This window comes from Sturnira hondurensis, unplaced genomic scaffold (assembly GCF_014824575.4).
Source record: "Sturnira hondurensis isolate 20B ecotype Veracruz unplaced genomic scaffold, ASM1482457v3 Scaffold0001074, whole genome shotgun sequence".
NCBI lineage: Eukaryota > Metazoa > Chordata > Mammalia > Chiroptera > Phyllostomidae > Sturnira > Sturnira hondurensis.
This window is the reverse complement of record NW_028073705.1, coordinates 3,062,256-3,081,547: the sequence shown is the minus strand read 5'-3', so window position 1 is coordinate 3,081,547 and position 19,292 is coordinate 3,062,256. Positions and strand designations below refer to the sequence as shown.

Below are 19,292 nucleotides of genomic sequence, written 5' to 3'. Positions count from 1 at the left end.
ATGAAGCAGATTGGGAAGAGTTGGAATGGTCTTTGGTCATAGGGTGGCAGAGTCTGTCGGACTTCAAATGGCAGGGTTTTTCTATGTCTCGATGTCATGTTGGGACACAGGCTAAGGGCACAGTCCTGATGACTAATGGGGGGGCAGAAAAGGCATGCTGGTCACCGAGGGATGTGGTGCTGTCTACATGGGTGTGTGTGAAGTCACAGGAATGCCAGGGCTACCAACCTGTTCCGCCAGCCCAAGTATTGCCTCCCACGTGGGGCATGTTGTCTGGGTCTTCCTTCCCGTGTTTGGGAGAACTCACATCTTCACCACTGTCTCTGTTGATTGTTATCTAAAAATGAAGAATTGAGATACTATCACTGTCCCATGACCAACACCAGAAACTGCAGGGCAGAGATAATTCTTTCCCCCAAAGTCCTTAAGGTATCCCATAGCTTAGTCCATAGGGCACATGGATACTGTTAGTGTCTGGCAAAAAGGTCATCAGATCTTCTTGGGAGGAGACAAATTGAATACATTCTTAAAAAGAAGAGAAGCTGGGCCCTGGCTGGTTTAGCTCAGTGGATTGAGTGCAGGCCTGCGGACCAAATTACCACGGTTCGATTCCCAGTCAGGGCACATGCCTAGGTTGCAGGCCAGTTCCCAGCAGGGGACTCATGAGAAGCAACCATACATTGATATTTCTCTCTCTCTCTCTCTCTTCTTCCCTTCCCCTCTAAAAATAAATAAATAAAATCTTAAAAAAAAAGAAAAGAAGCTGGACTGGGTTTATAGAACATGTCTTGAGCATTTACACAAGGAGCAAAACCTATCAGAAATAAGGAAAATGGATCACACCAGACAGCCACTGTCCAGTGGTTTAAAAGGATTACTGCCCAGCTATTCTAGCTAAGTTACAGCAGACATACACTGACCTATTTAATTTTCAAAGAAATCCCACTCTCTGAGAAATGTCATTTTATATAAAATATATGATCCCCCCGAAAATATCCTATTTTATTTCAGTGGCATGTCATATACAGACACTAAAAACAGCTTATTTATTTCCTGGACCCACTCCAATTTTGTTATGGTATTTTGTATCTTTCCTAATTCATTTCTATTTTAAAATTAGATTTACTATTTGGCAATACAAAGAGAATAAGCAGCACTTGAGGCTTCCTCTTTGAGAGCCTGTGGCTCATTAATCCCTATGTTCATTCAGCACAGATTCACCGAAAGGACTGACAGCCACACAGAATTTCAATCCCAGTGGGCAGTTCAGTAGACACTACTTTACAATAAAAAGAACATGAAGCAGTTACATTTAACATAACCTTGTAGCCTGTTCCCAAATGTAATGATTTCCAGGGCAGATCAGATCAAATGTTCATTTATCTGTTCAAGTAAGACACAGAAAACTGTGTCGGCAGGACATAATGCAAAATGGAGGACAGGTCAGTGCTCTCAAACGGCGCACACAGGGGGCAGGGAGCTTGCACGTGGGCCCGAAGCGCGACGGCAGACCAGTCTCTACAGGCCGCCCCATTCGCTGTCGGGACATGGACTTTTCATTTCATATGTTAAAATTAATAAAGGTCTGTAGGTAACATTAAAAGTCTTTGCAAATAAAATAGCTATTAAAAATGAATTCAACATAAGTTCCATCATCTTATACCCAGACTAGTTAATTTCAAATTTTTTGACATTATAAAGAGATTTTAATTAAATGAAACTTTCTGTCAATAGCTTTGGCAGCATTAATAGAATTTTTGACATAACTTCGGCATACTTAAAGAAAATTTAGCAGCCAGGGCATGATAATTGATATAAATTCCATACACATAATCATGCTCTAAAAATGAATGAATATAATTTCATCTACTTAAAAAATTACACTATGCAGATAGCTAAAAACATTTAGAGAACAAATAAACCTTTAAAATACTTTTCCCAAAACATGCCATTACTTTCTAACTGGTCCAGAGGTGATGTAAGAGAAAACCAGTAAATTAAAATGTGTACAGTGATACAAGAATTCTAGACCAGAACTAACCAATAAGATTTTCTGTGTTGATGAAAATGTTTACAACTGTTGTATCGAAAATAGTAGCCATTAGCCCAATGTGGCTATTGAATATTTGAGGACCTGAATTTTAAATTTTATTTAATTACATAAAATTTAAGTTTAAATACCCATATATGGCTAGTGGCTATCTCACTGGACAGCAAAGGGCAAGCTTTCCTAAGCCCTGGAAATACTATGTGAAGATTTTTATAGCATCTTGTAGATATTCTCCATGAGAAATGAGAAAAACAAGAAACAATTAAAAATGGGATAGAGTTTTATTCTCGCTAATTTAAGAAATCGATCCCCACCTCTCACTGCCAGAGCAGCAATGCCCTCCCCACAGCCCTGCCACCCCCCCACCCCCTGCCAGATGATCTACCAGCCCCACCATGGGAGAACTGCTAGCTCTATCCTCCCCACTACAGTTGGCCCTGCCCCACTGAGCTTACATTTTGCGATACTGTTAGCAGGCTGCGGCCAACCCGGCCCCACAGTGCAGAAGAAGTTATAGGAAGTCCAGGCAAACTATAGGGAAAACTAAGCTGTATGGCTCTTGGGCAGGGGCCACTTTTCCCTTGCATGCCCAGCTGCAGCCACCATTCCTGCGCAGAGTCCTCCCCTCACACAACCAAACTTTGTTCTGTTTGGGCTGGATGAACTCTGCTGGCTTCTGATGAACCCTATGACACCCCAAGATTCTGGCCCACAACCATGGTCTGAGAGCACTTGGTGAATGGTAGCTGACCTTAATGAACCTGACACTGTTGATGAGTGGCCTCAGGCCCAGCACTGGCTCTGAGTTTGAATCTGTATCGCTACCTGATGACTCACTGAGAACCTACCTCACACAACTTGCAGACCACCAGAGGCTCTTGCAGTGACTAAGCCTAATAGGCAACAACCAGGTGAAGGAAGATGTCAGGTAGTGTTGGGCCTTTTGCTGACCTGCCCCTGGGCTCCGTGCTGGTGGAAAAAAGCCTTGGTGCACATCTTGGTCCCTCCCATGTACACCCAGGCCCAACAAGAGCAGCCACAAACTGTGGCTCACTTCGAAGCTCAAAACAGGTAGCTCAGGGCTGGTCATCAGGCAGCATCCCACCATGGTAGCCCCCAAAACAACACAGCCAGTGGTGGGATTCAGACCTCATCAGAGCACGACCCAATTAGGTCCACAAGCAGCACACTCAAAGAAAGATCTTGGCAGGAGCAAGGCTCTGTGGAGGCAAATTCTGCTTTGTGGGGTCAGCTGCTACACACTGTTCATGCACTGCAGTGGGAGAGGATCCTAATGGCCAGCTGGAGGAGAAATGCCACCCACAAACAAACCAATAGTAATTAAGCTCAATAGGAGGGCTCATATACCTAACACAAGGGACATTCCTAGAGCAACTAGCTCAGGTGATCAAGGAGACTGTGCCACTGAGCCCCTCAAAAAACCTACTACATAAGGCTACCCTACCAAGACTGCCTAATACACAGAAATAAATACAGAGAAATAGCCAGTATGGAGAGACAAAGAGACATGCCCCAAATGAAAAAACAGGAGGAATCCCAAGAAAAAGAATTAAATGAAATGGAGGCAAGCAAGCTACCAGATACAGAGTTCAAGACAATGGTTATAAGGATGCCAAAGGAATTTAGTGAAAACTTCCAACAAAGAGATATGAAGTGTAAAAAAAAGACATAGAAACCATAAGAAAAAAATCAGGCAAAAATGAAGAATAAAATATATGCACATATAGGAAGGAATCAATATCAGGTTACATGAAGCAGAGAATCAAATCAGCAATTTGTAAGACAAGGTAGCAGAAAATACTCAATCAGAGCAGCAATTAAATAAATAAGTAAACAAATATGAGGACAGTTAATGTACCTCTGGGACATCAAGTATAACATGTGCATCATAGGGGCCCAAAAGGAGAAGAGAGAGCAAGGGATCAAGAACCTATTTGAAGAAATAATGGCTATAAAATTCCTTAACCTGGTGAAGAAAAAAGACACACATATCCAAGGAAGCACAGAGAGTACCAGACAAGATGAACCTAGGAATACCTAGGAATTAGGTATTCCTAGGTATTGGAATACCTAAACAAAAAGAGATACCTAGGAATTAACCTAACCAAGGATGTAAAAGACCTGTACTCAGAAAATTGTAAGACACTGAAGAAAGAAATTGAAGGAGATACAAATAAGTGGAAGCACATACCAAATTCATGGATAGGACGAATTAACATCAATAAAATCTCCACACTACCCAAAGCAATCTATAGATTCAATGCAATTCCTATCAGGATTCCAATGATGTATTTCATAGAACTAGAACAAATATTTCAAAAATGTATGTGGAGCCACAAAAGCACCCGCATAGCAACAGTGATCTGGAGAAAGAAGAACAAAGTTGGAGGATTCACACCATCTACAAGGCCTTAGTAATCAAAACAGCCTGTCATAAAAACAGACAATGTAGATCAATGGAACAGAGAGCCCAGAAATAAACACACACCTTTAGAGTCAATTAATATTTGACAGAGGAAGTAAGCACATAAAATGGGCTAAAGACAGTTTATTCAATAAATGGTATTGGGAAAATGGGACAGATACATGCAGAAAAATGAAAATAGACCACTTTCTTACACTACACACAACAATAAATTAAAAATGGATCAAAGACTTAAATGTTAGACCTGAAACTATAAAAACCCTAGAAGAAAACATAGGCAGCAAAATCTTGGACACTGCTTATGGAAATATTTTATCAGATGTATTACCTCAGGCAAGGGAAACAAATGAAAAAATTAACAAATGGAACTTCATCAAACTAAAAAGTTTTTGCACAGCAAAGGAAATCATCACCAAAATAAAAAGACAACCCACAGAATGGGAGAACATATTCAACACCAAAAAAAACCAAACAACCCAGTTAAAAGATTGGCAAAGGACCTGAATAGACACTTCTCTAAAGAGGACAAACAGATAGCCAATAGACATATGAAAAGATGCTCAATGTCACTAATCATCAGAGAAATGCAAATCAAAACCATGATGAAATACCATCTCACACCTGTCAAAATGGCTATCGTAAATAAATTAAAAAATAAGCACTGGCAAACAGAGAGAGGGGAACCCTTTTGCACTGTTGGTGGCAGACTGGTATAGCTACTGTGGAAAGCAATATGGAAATAACCTCAAAAAATTAAAAATGGATCTGACTGATCCAAATTCTGGGAATATATCTGAGGGAACCCAAAACACTAATTCAAAGGAACATAAACATCCCTATATTCATTGCAGCATTATTTACAATCACCAAGATATGGAAGCAGCCCAAGTATCAATACATGAGTGGATAAAACAACCATGGGGCATTTACACAATGGAATTCTACTGGGCTATAAAAAACAAGAAAATTTTACCCTTTGCAACAGTATGGACGGACCTGGAGAATATAATGCTAAGTGATATAAGTCAGTCAGAGAAAGGCAAATACCATATGATTTCACTCATATGTGGCATCCAATGAACAAACTGAACTAACATCCAAAGGAAAGAAAGTTTCATAGAGAACAGTTGACAGCTACTTGGGAGAACAGTTGACAGCTAGTTGGGAGGTTAGGGGGTGGAGCAATTGAGCCAAAAGGAAAAAGGACTCATAGACACAGACAACAGTGTGGTGACTGCTGGGGTGAGGAGGGTGTAAGGGGACTAAACAGTAATGAGAAAAATATATAATTAAGGTTAAATAAAGAATTAAAAAATTGAAGGCAAAATGAAGAGATTTGCAGACATGGAAAAGCTAAAAAGTTCATTATCACCAAGCTAGTATTACAAAAAATATTAAAAGGTTTTAAGAAGAAAAAAGAGGAACATAATTATAAAGAATAAAATGGCTATAGATACTTACCTGTCAATAATCATTTTAAATGTAAATGGATTAAGTGTTCCAATAAAAAGACATAGGGGAGCTGAAAGATAAGGAAACAAGACTTAAATATAGGCCATCTACAAGAAATCCACTACATAATGAAGGTATACAGATTGAAAATATAGATATGAAAAAAGGTATTCCCTGCAAAGAGATATGAAAAAAAGCTGATCTAGCAATGCTTATATGAGAAAAATAGACTTTAAAACAAAGACTATAATGAAGGGAAGGACAAATAATGATAAAGGGATCAATCTAACAAGAAGATAACCCATATAAAAATTATGCACCCAATAAAAGAGCACTAAAATATATAAAGAAAACCAATGTACATAAAGAGAATGACATTAATACAGTCATAGTATGGGATTTTAACACCCCATTGACATCAATGGATAAAACTTTAAGACAAAAAATCAACAAGGCATTGGCAGCCTAAAATGACACACTAGGCTTGATGTATTCAACTGATATCTTCAGGGCATTTCACTCCTAAGCAGCAGAATATACATTACTTTTAAATGCACATGGTACACTTTCTAGGATAGACCACCTGTCCGGACACAAAACAGTCTCTATTAAATTTGAGAAGATTGAAATCATATCACACAAACATGTTCCCTGACCACAATGGTATGATGCTAGAAATCAATTATAAGAAAAAACACTGACAAAAACACAAATTCATGGAGGCTAAATAACATGATATTAAACAATGAATGGGCTAACAATGAGATCAAGAAAGAAATCAAAAGTTACCTTGAGATGAATGAAGGTATTTTCATATCTTGTTATGAAAATATAACAACACAAAATCTATGAGACATGGCAAAAACAGTCCCATGAGGGAAATGCATAGCAATACAGGCCTACCTCAAGAAGCAAGAAAAATCTCAAATACACAATTTAGCTGTATACCTAAGAATTGAGAAAAAGAACACAAAGCCCAAAGTGAACAGAAGAAAGAAAATGATAAAGAACAGAGTGGAAATAAATGATATTGAATCTCAAAAATATATACACACACAAACCCAAGAACTGGTTCTTTGTAAAGATAAACAAGATTGATAAACCTTTAACCAAAATGATCAAGAAAAGAGAGAGGACCCAAATCAATAAAATCAGAAATGAAAGAGGAGAACTAACAATAGACACCAGAGAAATGCAAAGGACTATAAGAAAATATTACAAATAACTATATGCCAACGACTTGTATAATCTGGAAGAAATGAATAAATTTCTAGAAACATATAATCTTCTAAAACTAAATAAAGAAGAAACAGAAAATCTGAGCAGACTGATTACAACTAGTAAAATTGAAGTAGTAATAAAAAAACTTGCAGCAAACAGAAGTCCTGGATCAAATGGCTTCACAGGTGAATTTTTCTGAACATTCAAAGAACTAACACTTCTCCCTTCAAACTATTCCAAAAAATTCAAGAGAAGAACTGATTCCCAAGCTCCTTTTATAAGTCCATCACTATCCTCATTACAAAACTAGGTAAAGACACTGCTAAAAAAGAAAATTATAGACCAATATCCCAGATGTACATAGATGCAAAAATCCTCAACAAAATATTAGCAAAGTGAATCCAGCAAAGCATTAAAATATAATATATCATTACTAAGTAGGATGCATTCTGGGGATGCAAGGTTAATACGGTATCTGTAAATCAATTAATGTGATACACCATATAAACAAAATGAAGGATAAAAATGATATGATTATGTTAATAGATGCAGAGAAACATTTGACAAAATCCAGCACCCATTTATAATAAAAACTCTTAGGAAAGTGGGAATACAGAGAACATACCTCAACATAATAAAGGTTATATATGACAAACCCATAGTCAACACCATAGTCAATTGGGGAAAACTAAAAGCTTTTTCCTTAAGATCAGAAACAAGACAGGGATGCTCACTTTTGCCAGTCATTCAACATAGCACTGGAAGTCCTAGTCACAGTGATCAGAACAGAAGAAAAGGCAGCCAAATGGGAATAGAACAAGTAAACCAGTCATTATTTGCAGATGACATGATACTGTATATATAGAACCCTAAAGATTCTGCCAAAAAACTACTAGAACTGATAAATGAATTCAGTAAAGTAGCAGGATAGAAAATAAATATTCAGAAGTCAGTTGCATTTTTATACACCATTTATGAACTACCGAAAGGGAAACTAAAAACCAACTGCATTTACAATCACATTAAAAACATCAAGAAATAAATTTAACCAAGGAGGTAAAGGACCTGTACTCAAAAAAGTGTAAGATACTAAAGAAAGAAATTTATGATGATACAGATAAATGGAAGCATATACTATGTCCACAGATAGGAAAAATTTAAATCATTAAAATGTCTATACTAGCCATAGCAATCTACAGATTCAACACAATTCTTATCAAAATACCAATGGCATATTTCACAGAGCTGGAACAAATAATACAAAAATTTATATGAAACTGCAAAAACTTGGAACAACCTCAGTGATCTTGAGAAAGAAGAACAAAGTTGGAGCAATCATACTACCTGGTATTAAACTATACTTCAGGGTCACACAATGGGGTAAAAACAGTCTATTCAACACATGGTGTAGGGAAAATTGGACAGAGATACTTGCAACAAAAATAAAACTAGACCAACTCTTTATACTGTTTACAAGAACAAGGAAAAATGGATTAAAGAAATATAATACTTCAAACCATAAAAATCCTAGAAGAAAACCTAGGCAGTAATATCTGTGATGTTTCTCTTAGCAACATTTTTTTTTCTGACATATCTCTTCTGGCAAGGGAAACAAAAGAAAAATAAATAAATAAGTGAGACTACTTCAAATAAAAAAGTTTTGCAGAGCAAAGGAAATCATCTACAAAATAAAAAGACAACCTCATGAATGAAAGAGTATATTCACAATGATAAATCTGATAAGTGGTTGCTCTCCAAAATTTATAAAGAACTCATACTACATAACACCCCAAAATTAAGCAATTCAATTAAAAATTGGCAGAGGACCTGAACAGACACATCTCCAGAGAGCATACAGATGCCCAATAGACATATGAAAAGATGCTCAATATCACTAGTCATCAGAGAAATGCAAATTAAAACCACAATGAGGTATCACCTCACACCTGTCAGAATGGCTATCATCGATAAATCAACAAGCAACAAGTGTTGGAGAGGATGTGGAGAAAAGGGAACCCTAGTGCACGGTTGGTGGGAATGCAGACTGGTGCAGCCACTGTGGAAAACATTATGGAGTTTCCTCAGAAAAATTAAACATAGAAATGCTTTATGACCCAGTGATGCCACTTCTGGGTATTTATTTGAAGAAACCAAAAACACTAATTAAAAATAATATATGCACCCCTGTGTTTGCTGCAGCATTATTCACAATAGCTGAGATATGGAAGCAGCCCAAATTCCCATCAATAAACAAGTTGATAAAAATAGCTGTTGTACATACATACAATGGAATATTACAAAAGCCACAAAAACAATGAAATATTACCATTTGCAACAGCATGAATGGCCTAGAGGGTATTATGCTCATTGAAATAAGACAAATATCATGTTTCATTTATATGTGGAATCTAAAGAACAAAATATAATAAGGACAGCAAACACACAGTTATTAACAACCACACCTAAAACAAAAGCAAACCAAGAGGACAGCTAGATCAGGAATGGAACCATAGAAATGAAGAACACATGGAAGGTTAGAAACAGGGGGGTGGGAGGAGGAGAAGAGGGGAGAAGGCACAGAAAATAGNTTGTTGTCCATGTATCCTTTATATTTGTTCCTCTAAATCCCTCCCCTATTTTCCCTGAAATTTCCTCCCCTCTCCCCTGTGGTCACTGTCAGCCTGCTCTCTATTTCAGTGCCTTTGGTTATATTTTGCTTGCTTCATTGTTTTGTTGTTTAGCTTCCTGTTAAAGGTGAGATCATATGATATTTGTCCTTCAACACCTGGCTTATTTCACTCAGTATAATGCTTTCCAGTTCCATCCATGATGTTGCAAAAGGTAGGAGCTCCTTCTTTCTTTCTGCAGCATAAAATTCCATTGTGTATATGTACCCTAGTTTTTTGATCCATTCATTTACTGATGGGCACCTAGGTTGCTTCCAACTCTTGGCTATTGTAAATTGTGCTGCTATGAACATTGGGGTGCATATGTTCTTTGGGATTGGTGTAAATGAATTTGGAAAAACAGCAGGTTACAAAGTCAATATCCAGAAATCAAAGGCACTTTTGTATACTAACAATGAATCAGCAGAAGCAGAAATCAAGAAAAAAATCCCATTCAATATAGCAAAAACAAAAATAAAATATCTGGGAGTAAACCTAACCAAGGAGGTAAAAGACCTGTATGCAGAAAACTACACAAAAATGAAGACAGAAATCAAGGAAGACACAAACAAATGGAAACATACACCGTGTTCATGGATTGGAAGAATTAACATCATCAAAATGTCCATACTACCCAAAGCAATTTACAGATCCAATGCAATACCTATTAAAGTACCAATGGCACATTTCACAGACATAGAACAAACAATTAAAAAATTTATATGGAACCATAAAAGACCCCGAATAGCAGCTGCAATGTTAAGAAAGAAGAACAAAGTAGGAAGGACCACAATACCTGATATCAAACTGTATTACAAGGCCACTGTAATCAAAACAGCCTGGTACTGGCATAAAAACAGGAACATAGACCAATGGAATAGAACAGAGAACCCAGAAATAAACCCAACTCTCTACAGTCAATTAATATTTGACAAAGGGGGCAGTAACATAAAGTGGGGTAAAGATAGCCTCTTCAACAAATGGTGTTGGGAGAACTGGATAGCTACATGCAAAAAAATGAAACTCGAGCACTAACTTACACCATACACCAAAATAAATTCAAGGTGGATAAAAGACTTAAATATAAGCCGTGACACCATTAAAGTCCTAGAGGAGAACATTGGCAGGAAAAAGAAAGTAAACTGTAATTGAAAAATAAAAAGAAGAAATCTGTATAAATGTTATGATTTCAGTCTGTTTTTAAACAAACATAATGGAGTTTACTCATGGAGACAGAGTTATTGTAAGCTTATATTGTATACATCTATAATAGTAGTACTGTCATTGCTTAAAACACTGTGGACTGCTTCTGGAAGGATCTGCAGAACCCATGGTGGATTATTTTTTAATATCTCTAATAGTGGCAATTATGTGTTCTTTAAAAATAGATTTTATTTTTAACAAACAGCCAAAGGATACTTGTAGTTGATTTCTGATATAAACTATTTGCTAATTTGCTATACATGTACCCTTTGGTAAGTCAATTAGCTAGCTTCTCTGGGCCTCAACTTTCTTATCAGAAACTAATGGGTTTGAACTCAATGATGTCTACCATGCCACCTAGCACCAATATGCTCTGACTGATTCAATGATTACAAATCTGGCTTGGTGATGAGCTGGAGTTTTAGTCAAAACCAGGTACAATTATGCAATGATGAGATTAGTTTGCTTATGAGAGTTATGACTATTCTACAGGCCAGTTCTGAAAGATAAAGTACAAAAATAGTCAGAACAGTGGCAGAATTACTGAAATAACTGTTCTGAATACCATTCCTCACTCTGGTCTGTCTGTGTGTGTGTGCTTGTGTTAAGGTGTACTGTTTAAATAGCAAGTGAAAAACTTCAGAAGAGGTAGAGAAAGGGAGTGTGTGTGTCTGGTAACTTTACTTTCATAAAAATTATTTATCTTCTTTAGACATTTCACACAATCTAGTAATTCTGTTGTAAGAAAATAATAGCCTGTTAAGAACCATTACTAAAAATGATGGCACAAGACAAAGGAAAAAGGCCCTCAAACTACTCCAGTTCAGTTACCTCCCAAATCATGCTCTTGAAGTCACAGAGATACTTACAATGGGCCAACAGGGAGGCAGAAAATTGGCTGTGAGATTTCTGGGAAGAAATGAACTAATGTGTTGTTTGTCACCGGTGTGTCTTGCCAGGCCATCTGCTGGGAATGGCACTGGTCACACTGTCAAGATGGCAGCCCCACACCAGCCCCACCTGGGAGTCTAGAGATGTTTCAAAACTGACAAATACCATCCTGATTTATTCCGGAGAAACACATACCAAAAAAATCCAGGAATTCTCACGGGAATATATCTCCTTAGGTGGGTGGGAAGAACACATCTGCAGAAATATTTTCAAAGCCATTTTAGGGCATCTCTTACATGAAATGACAATGATTTATGAAAGACACCAGTCGGACCCAGGACAGAAACTGAAACAGATAGTAGGCAAGGCCAATCATTTGAGGAAGCTTGTTTCCTGGGGACAGACAGAACCACTGGTTAGAGAGCTGATGAACTGCTGAGCGGCCTGAAGTATGTGTTGAGGACTTGGAATGCATTTCCTCATCCCAAGGCTAATGGTTTCACCTAGAAAGAGCTCAAATAAGTCACTCCAATTACTGAAATAGACCTTACTTTATTTGCTCACTGAAATGGATCACAACTTTCCTCAAACCACAGAATCTTGTGAACTGTTACATATTTTGAAGCCAACTGATGCACATGCTGATACCTCGGATGTATTTCTCATAGCTGACACAGTTAGGTAATTATGCCATAATCCTAAAAATTGTTATTCTCTTTCATATGAATTAAAATGGAAAACACCAGGGACGTTGTAAATGATAACTCATGAAAATGTTGAAGAGTAAACCAACCCAAAGCTAGAACAGGGAAGGGACATGACTCACTAAAAGCCCTGGAATTCTGGACAAGGCCAATATATTTTAGGCTCCTTCTCAAGCTTATAATTTTTAAAAACCATCAGTGAAATGATACAGACTGCCAGAACACATCCCTGGAAAAAAGTTAGCCCTTGGAGGCATGACTGAGCGGCACAGCTGATTCCCATTTTCCAGCAGAGATTGGTGCAGCTCAGCAGACCCTCCACATCGCCTACCCAACACCCACTCCCTCTTTCCTCTTTTAAATGGAAGTCGGGGGAATCATGGTTGGCTGGAATTAAGCAGAGCGATCCAGCTCCCCTTTGCCACTGATAGATCTAGGGTAAGGCATGTGACCTGAGATGTAAGAGAAAGTCTGTCAGGAGACTTCTGGAAAGCTTTTCTCCCAGGTAAAAGAGGAGCTCTCACTCCTTTGATGCACCACCCTCCCTCCCCTTCGACATGTAGGCACTTGATGCTTTGGGACACAGTGAGGATGTGATGCCTAGAGCTGTTGTCTCCATCTGTTGACCATGTGGCAACAAAAGAAGGTGGCAGAAGAATGGGTAGAGGAGCCTACGTGCCTGGTGGCATTGCTGAGCTGCTTCAAACCAGCTCGGAGTCACTCACCTCTGACCTTTGACATAAGCAAATAATAAATGTCCTTATAGTTTAAGCTAGTTGGTTGGATTTTCTGCTACTTGGAGTCACTTGCATGAAAACTAGCTGATTATTGTATTAAAGGGTGACTGAGAGGCAGTTGGACAGATGATATTATCTTCACCTTTTAGAGGGTGTCCTACTTCTAACAAGAAGATGTGCATCGAGTTTTCTGATATCAAAAGTTGCCATAGTAATATCAGACAGAAATCCTACTTATTACAGTTGCCTACAATTTTCTTGACTAGCAGGCAATTGAATTCATTCATTCATTCATTCATTCATTCTCTTATTCAAACACTTCTGTGCATGTTTATGATACATCTGCTACTCATTGGAATACAGATTCACAAAACGGGATCTATGCTTCCAGGAGGATATTGATAAGGGGAACAAGGTCACAGCACAGGGAGATACAGGCCATAATAAAGTACTAAAAACAGCTGCCTAAAACATTATTGTCTCAGGTTATTATTACTCACAAGTTAGAAATTTCTTTCATAGATACAGTGAAAGTAACATTAATATGTCCCTAAAAATGATGGTTTCATATGAAGAAAACTGGCTAAAAAGAAAGCTGACCTTCACCCAATTTTCTTAAGTAACATGCAGCTTCTACAATGATAATGCATGACAAAAAAATACCTTGTCCATAGGCAGCATCTGTATATTTCATTTTTAATCTCTGACAAAGCCATCAAGCATACAATTGATCTTCATTTCTTCCCTGGCTGGTAGCAACATTTGCTTTCAAATATTCAATGACTGCTTGCCCTCTTTAATTCCTCCTCACTCTCAGAATACAGGAAAGAATTTTGATTTTTGATCATTAATATTAAAAAATTAAACCATAGCTAATATTCATTCATACTAAATAATTAACCCCAAGGGACATTCACATTGCAAGTGCTTTTATCATTAATTGAGAAATAGAGTCTTTCCTTTGAATGTCTAGGAATCAGCAAGCAGGCAGAGGTGGAAGAATGGGGTACAGGGTGGGGCAATGGGACATCACAGACAGATACTTATCAGAGCAATTGCGACATTAGAGGTGAGAAGTGGACTGTATCATCCACAGTCTGTCCTGCAGCAGATCTTGCTCTGAAGGGCGGGTAAAGTCTCCTGCAGAGAAAGGGTTCTTATCCTTTGTCCACCAGCAGCCCCTCCATCCTCACTTTGGGCTGGAGCCCTTTGCCCACTTTCCAAAACTCAACCCAATTCTGTCTTATCCTCCTCCTTCCTGCTTGGACACTTCTAGAGACATGCATATTTTGTGTTTTTGGCACAAGTGATATGCTTGGTAAATATTTTAAGATATTTGGAACTATAACCCAAAACATCCTCCTTCCTCTATCTGATGTGATATTCTGGAACACGCCCCTTTATGCATCCTGTGTCATTTCTCTATTTGAGTTTGTAGTTTCTAACAAAGGACTTTTTCACTGGAATGACCCTTTTCACTAGGTCCAATACTGTGCAACAGTATTTTAATCAAACTCTGAGCCTGATTAAAATGAACGAAGCGTTATGAATTTCACAAACTTGGGCTAAAAGGAGGGCAAAATATCAATTTATGAATACTTTATTTATTATTATCTGATAGTAGTATATATACTATTAGTGGCTATATATACATTCTTGAACATAAGAGGAGCTTAGTATATATATGTACTAAATGCTGTGTGGGAGGCTGCTTGGGATAAAATAAGAATAATAAGAATAAGAATAAATAAGAATAAGAATAATAAGAATAAGAATAAGAATAAAATAATAATAATAAGAATTACACCTTCTGCACATAATCCTCTCCACAATAAGCTGTCAGCGGGGTGCGTGCTGGGACCCTTCCCCTGCTCTGCCTGCCAGCCCATAACTGGCAAACAGCACAGCGGAGCCCAGACACTGGTCAGCAGAGAGCCGTCTAACAGAGGAGGGAACAAATGGGCCCTTTGGCTCTGAAAGCCCCGTCCTGCACCTCCCTCAGCTTGACTCAGATTCCTTCCTAAGCCTCAGCTCAGTCTCCGGCCAGGCCCCTCACAGGCAGCCCTGCCGCAGCCTCCGAGCTGGTGGTGGTGCTCCCTGTCCTTGTGCTCTGGCCCGGACAGAGCTGTCTGCTTGGCTGTCAAAGTGCAACTATGAGGTTGCAGAATCCATCCATGGCAACCTCTCACTTAACTTAGAGTACTTCCTATATTCATTTCTTTCCTATTTCAATTCAAATAGGAAAAAAAAAGATGAAGGTTTGTGGAAAATCTGAGAATATGGAGCATGGATGACCTTCCTGCCATCACTTCACACCAGCTCGTTCAGTATTCTTAACATTCTCACAAAAACAACTGCTCATTAAATCCCAAGACAGCGGGGGTAGGGCAAACTGCCGGGTCTTTCACATCCTACCCTTTCTATTTTAAAGACCCACCAAAAGGTTCACAGGCAACACCAGGGTGGCTGCAAGCCTGGCCAGAGATCTCCACTGCCAAGGAGGGTAGTGGGGCAGCGCTGCCTCGGCCGCAGCAAGCATTGTAAAACGCTTTGGTTTTGTTATTTGCAAGGTGGCCCTGGCACAGAAACACCCTGCCATGTGCTTTTATCATTCCTGAAGCTAAATGACGTCAGCCTAATGCTGGGGTTGTGTGCTCTCTCTGAAGCACAAAGCCTACCTGGCAATTTTAAAGCTCTTGCGCGTTCCACGTCAGCAGAGTGCTCTAAGGTATCAAGTGTAGCCAGGAGATGGAAGGGTGGGTAGAAAAACCATCCTCCCACTAGAGGGGTAGAAGCAAAAACGGGTTTAATGTGACCCAGGTTCTAAAAACGCCTGGAAGCACTGACCACAGCTCCACGCAAATGCATTCAGCATGGGAAATTCATTTCAGAAAATAGGGACACTAACTGAATCAGTGCTGGGCCGGTTATTACAGCATATTCCCCGTGGAAATGTGCTTCCCGCAACAACCATGGGCAATTCGTTTTCCATTTAGTTTGTTTCTGCTGAAATCACATTTTGCCACTAATCTTCATTTCTTCCAACTATCCTCCATACAATTGTTTCACCATCCCAGACTATAATACCTATTTAAAGCCATTGCCTATTAATGTTTACCCAGCTTTCTCAATGAATTCTTCAAGGCACATGGAATTCTTGTAAAGCCTGTTTTTTCATATCTAGCAATAAAGTGTTCCTTTGCTTCCAACAGGCCCAGCATCCTCACACACTTCTTGATAGCTGCCATGGGTCAAAACCATTCAGCACAGCACAACGGTGGCATGAGGAGGGGCCAGACGGTAAGGAGTAAGCTCCATGCTCCACACACCTGCAGCCCTCAGGACAGTGTGCTGCATCACTCGTCAGCTGCGAGCACTCATGGTTTGGGGCTCTAAGGCTTACTGTGTGAGGAGAGCTTCCATGTGCTACACTCGTTCAAATGGGCTGAGACTGTAAAAGGCCACATGCAATACGGCCACAGTGCATCTATTAAGTAAACATAAAGTGAACACTTTTATTATGGTATGTTTATGTATTTGTGTATAGGTATGCATCCATATACATATACTTTTTTTAAAGAAAGCATTTCAGTGATACAGAAGGGCGGATGAGCAGGATAATAGGGGAAAGCAGGGGAACATGTACAAAGGACCCATGAACAAGGACAATGGGGTGGGGATTGTCTTTGGGAGCAGGGGTTGGACGGGGCAGGGGAGAGCAATGGGTGGGGGGAGTGGGGACAACTGTAACTGAACAACAATAAAAATATATTAAAAAAACGTATTTTAGTGATCAATAGCACCATGGTGCATCACGGGGAGTGCCGTGGGGAGTGTGGGAGCATGGCCAGAATGCAAGGCGGCATTGATTCCAGGCTCTGGACTAGAGCACAGAACTGGGTCTTACGCTTCCTATTGTGTCAGCTCCTGGCACAGGAACTCTGAGTATCACAGAAGCTCAGTTAAGTGTCTGATGAATAAATGAACGACTGCATTACTGACACTGCCCTTGCGGTCATTTCAAAGCTGTAGAATATGGCTCAGTGCTGATAACTGAAAATGCACAGAAATCTGATAACTGCTCTCCTGGAACTTAAGGAGGCAAGTTGGAGAGCCGGAACTTTGGGGTAAAAGAAAAAAATACTATTAGCTCTTGTAAGGTGAAACCTTCTCTTAGTTGTAGGTTGTGAAGGCTCAGTCTGCAGGCTGATGCTCTATGTTGGCACCAAACTTAGGACACTGAATATCAAAGGGTAAAGCTTTCTAATGAAATTTGGAGCATAGTTAGTATGATAACAATTTATGTCATGTATCACTGACATTGAGCTACATGATAATTATATAGAAACAAACAATTCCTATAGTGACTGTAATTAATTAGGGGTTCTGATAAGCAAACAGAGACCAGTTTGTCATTTTCTCCATTGTCTTAGCATTACAGTTGTCCCATTTCCCCTACCTTCATTCCCCTCCACCATGCACAACCCTCCCCCACCATCCCCTCCTTTAGTTTATATCCATCCATGTGTCACAAGTTTCTTTAACAGTGTGAATCTGCCTGTTTTCCATTTACATCCTGATGCTCATGCTCCTTCAAGGACAGAAGTGTCGAAGGCATTCCAACAAGACCCATTGGCATTTGCCTCCCATGGTTCCCTGAGCCGCATCCCACTCATCTCCCTCTGTGCCTCATTTGAGGATTGCTTCGGCTGGGCCAGTCTTTGGTAGCCAGGCAGGTTGAGGGCAGGAGGCAGCATGACCTTGGGCACATGTAGTGGTGTGTGTTTGGCTCTGAGCACCATGACATGGTCACTAGGCAATGAAGGTGACCATACACAGGAGAGAGGGGAGAACGCAACACAACCCACAGAGACACTGAATTAATCTGGGGCTTGGGGCAGAACTGGGGTGAGTGGGGTGGCAACCAGACCTTCCCTTGTGTCCTCTCAGTGCTTGTACTGTCTTCTATTGTGTTATTATAATTCTCACGACACTTAGGAATGTTTTCATGTCTTTATCCTTCCACTGACATCATTGTGCCCCAGTCCTAACACAGTGTAGTATTCTAGTTGTGCGGCCATGTGAAGTAGTTTAGCAGAATCCTGGGTTTAAGAAACATACTTTGTACTCCACTTTCAACTTATATTGACCTGTCTTAATGTCATTTTTAGCTGTAAGTTTAGTGTAGATAGAGAATGAGGTTAGACATCTATACGAGGCAGATTTTAGTCAAACAAAGAGTGCGTGAGAGGACCTAAGTGGTGTTTGAGAGGACGGTGTATATACAGTACAAGGAGAGTAAGGGGCTGAAAGCTCAAACATGAATTTCAGCCCAGTGTGGCCCCTAACTTGCTGCATGGTGCTGAGCAGGCCATTTAACCTATCTGGGCTTCAGTTTTTTCGTCTTCAAATGAAAAACCAGACTGAATTTTTTCTAGCCCTAAGTTATTTGCTTGGGTCTTTATCTACATTTATTTCAGTTCTAGTTTATAAGAAATATGAGCTGTCACCAGGGATTGTTTGAGTAAATGAAAGTTAAGTATAAAGAATATTTTGATATAATCATGTAAAGTTTTGGCTTTTCTTCAAATTGGATCACTAAGATTTTAAAATTTAAAAAGTTAATTTTTTTGAGAAGCAGCTTGATGTCATGGAAAACTATTTTACAGGGAATTAAAAGACTAGTTTTTGATCCTGGTTCTGGCATTAACTGGCCAATGTTTTTGGCAAAGTTACTGATTTTCTCTTAGTTTTCTTTTCACCCAGGAAATGAGGGGGTGACTGGCAGAAATATAATTCTAGTACACCACATGGTTCTTCTGGCTGATCCTGTTTTACATGAGTACCACAACATCAAACCTGAACAGTGGCCTAACCAAAATTCCAGGACAAATTTACTGAGGGAAAGTGTGCACCATGTAG

At 39.3% G+C, this 19,292-nt stretch overlaps 1 protein-coding gene across 3 annotated transcripts in view; it reads right to left on the bottom strand.

Moving 5' to 3' along the window:
- The window catches only part of VWA8 (von Willebrand factor A domain containing 8), a 406,775-nt gene that overhangs the window by 67,145 nt on the left and 320,338 nt on the right, over positions 1–19,292 (bottom strand). For all 3 annotated transcript variants that reach the window (XM_037060277.1, XM_037060261.1, XM_037060267.1), the window contains one exon: positions 229–337. In XM_037060277.1, the coding sequence (XP_036916172.1) occupies positions 229–337 (109 nt within the window). The remainder of the gene's footprint in view (positions 1–228; positions 338–19,292) is intronic.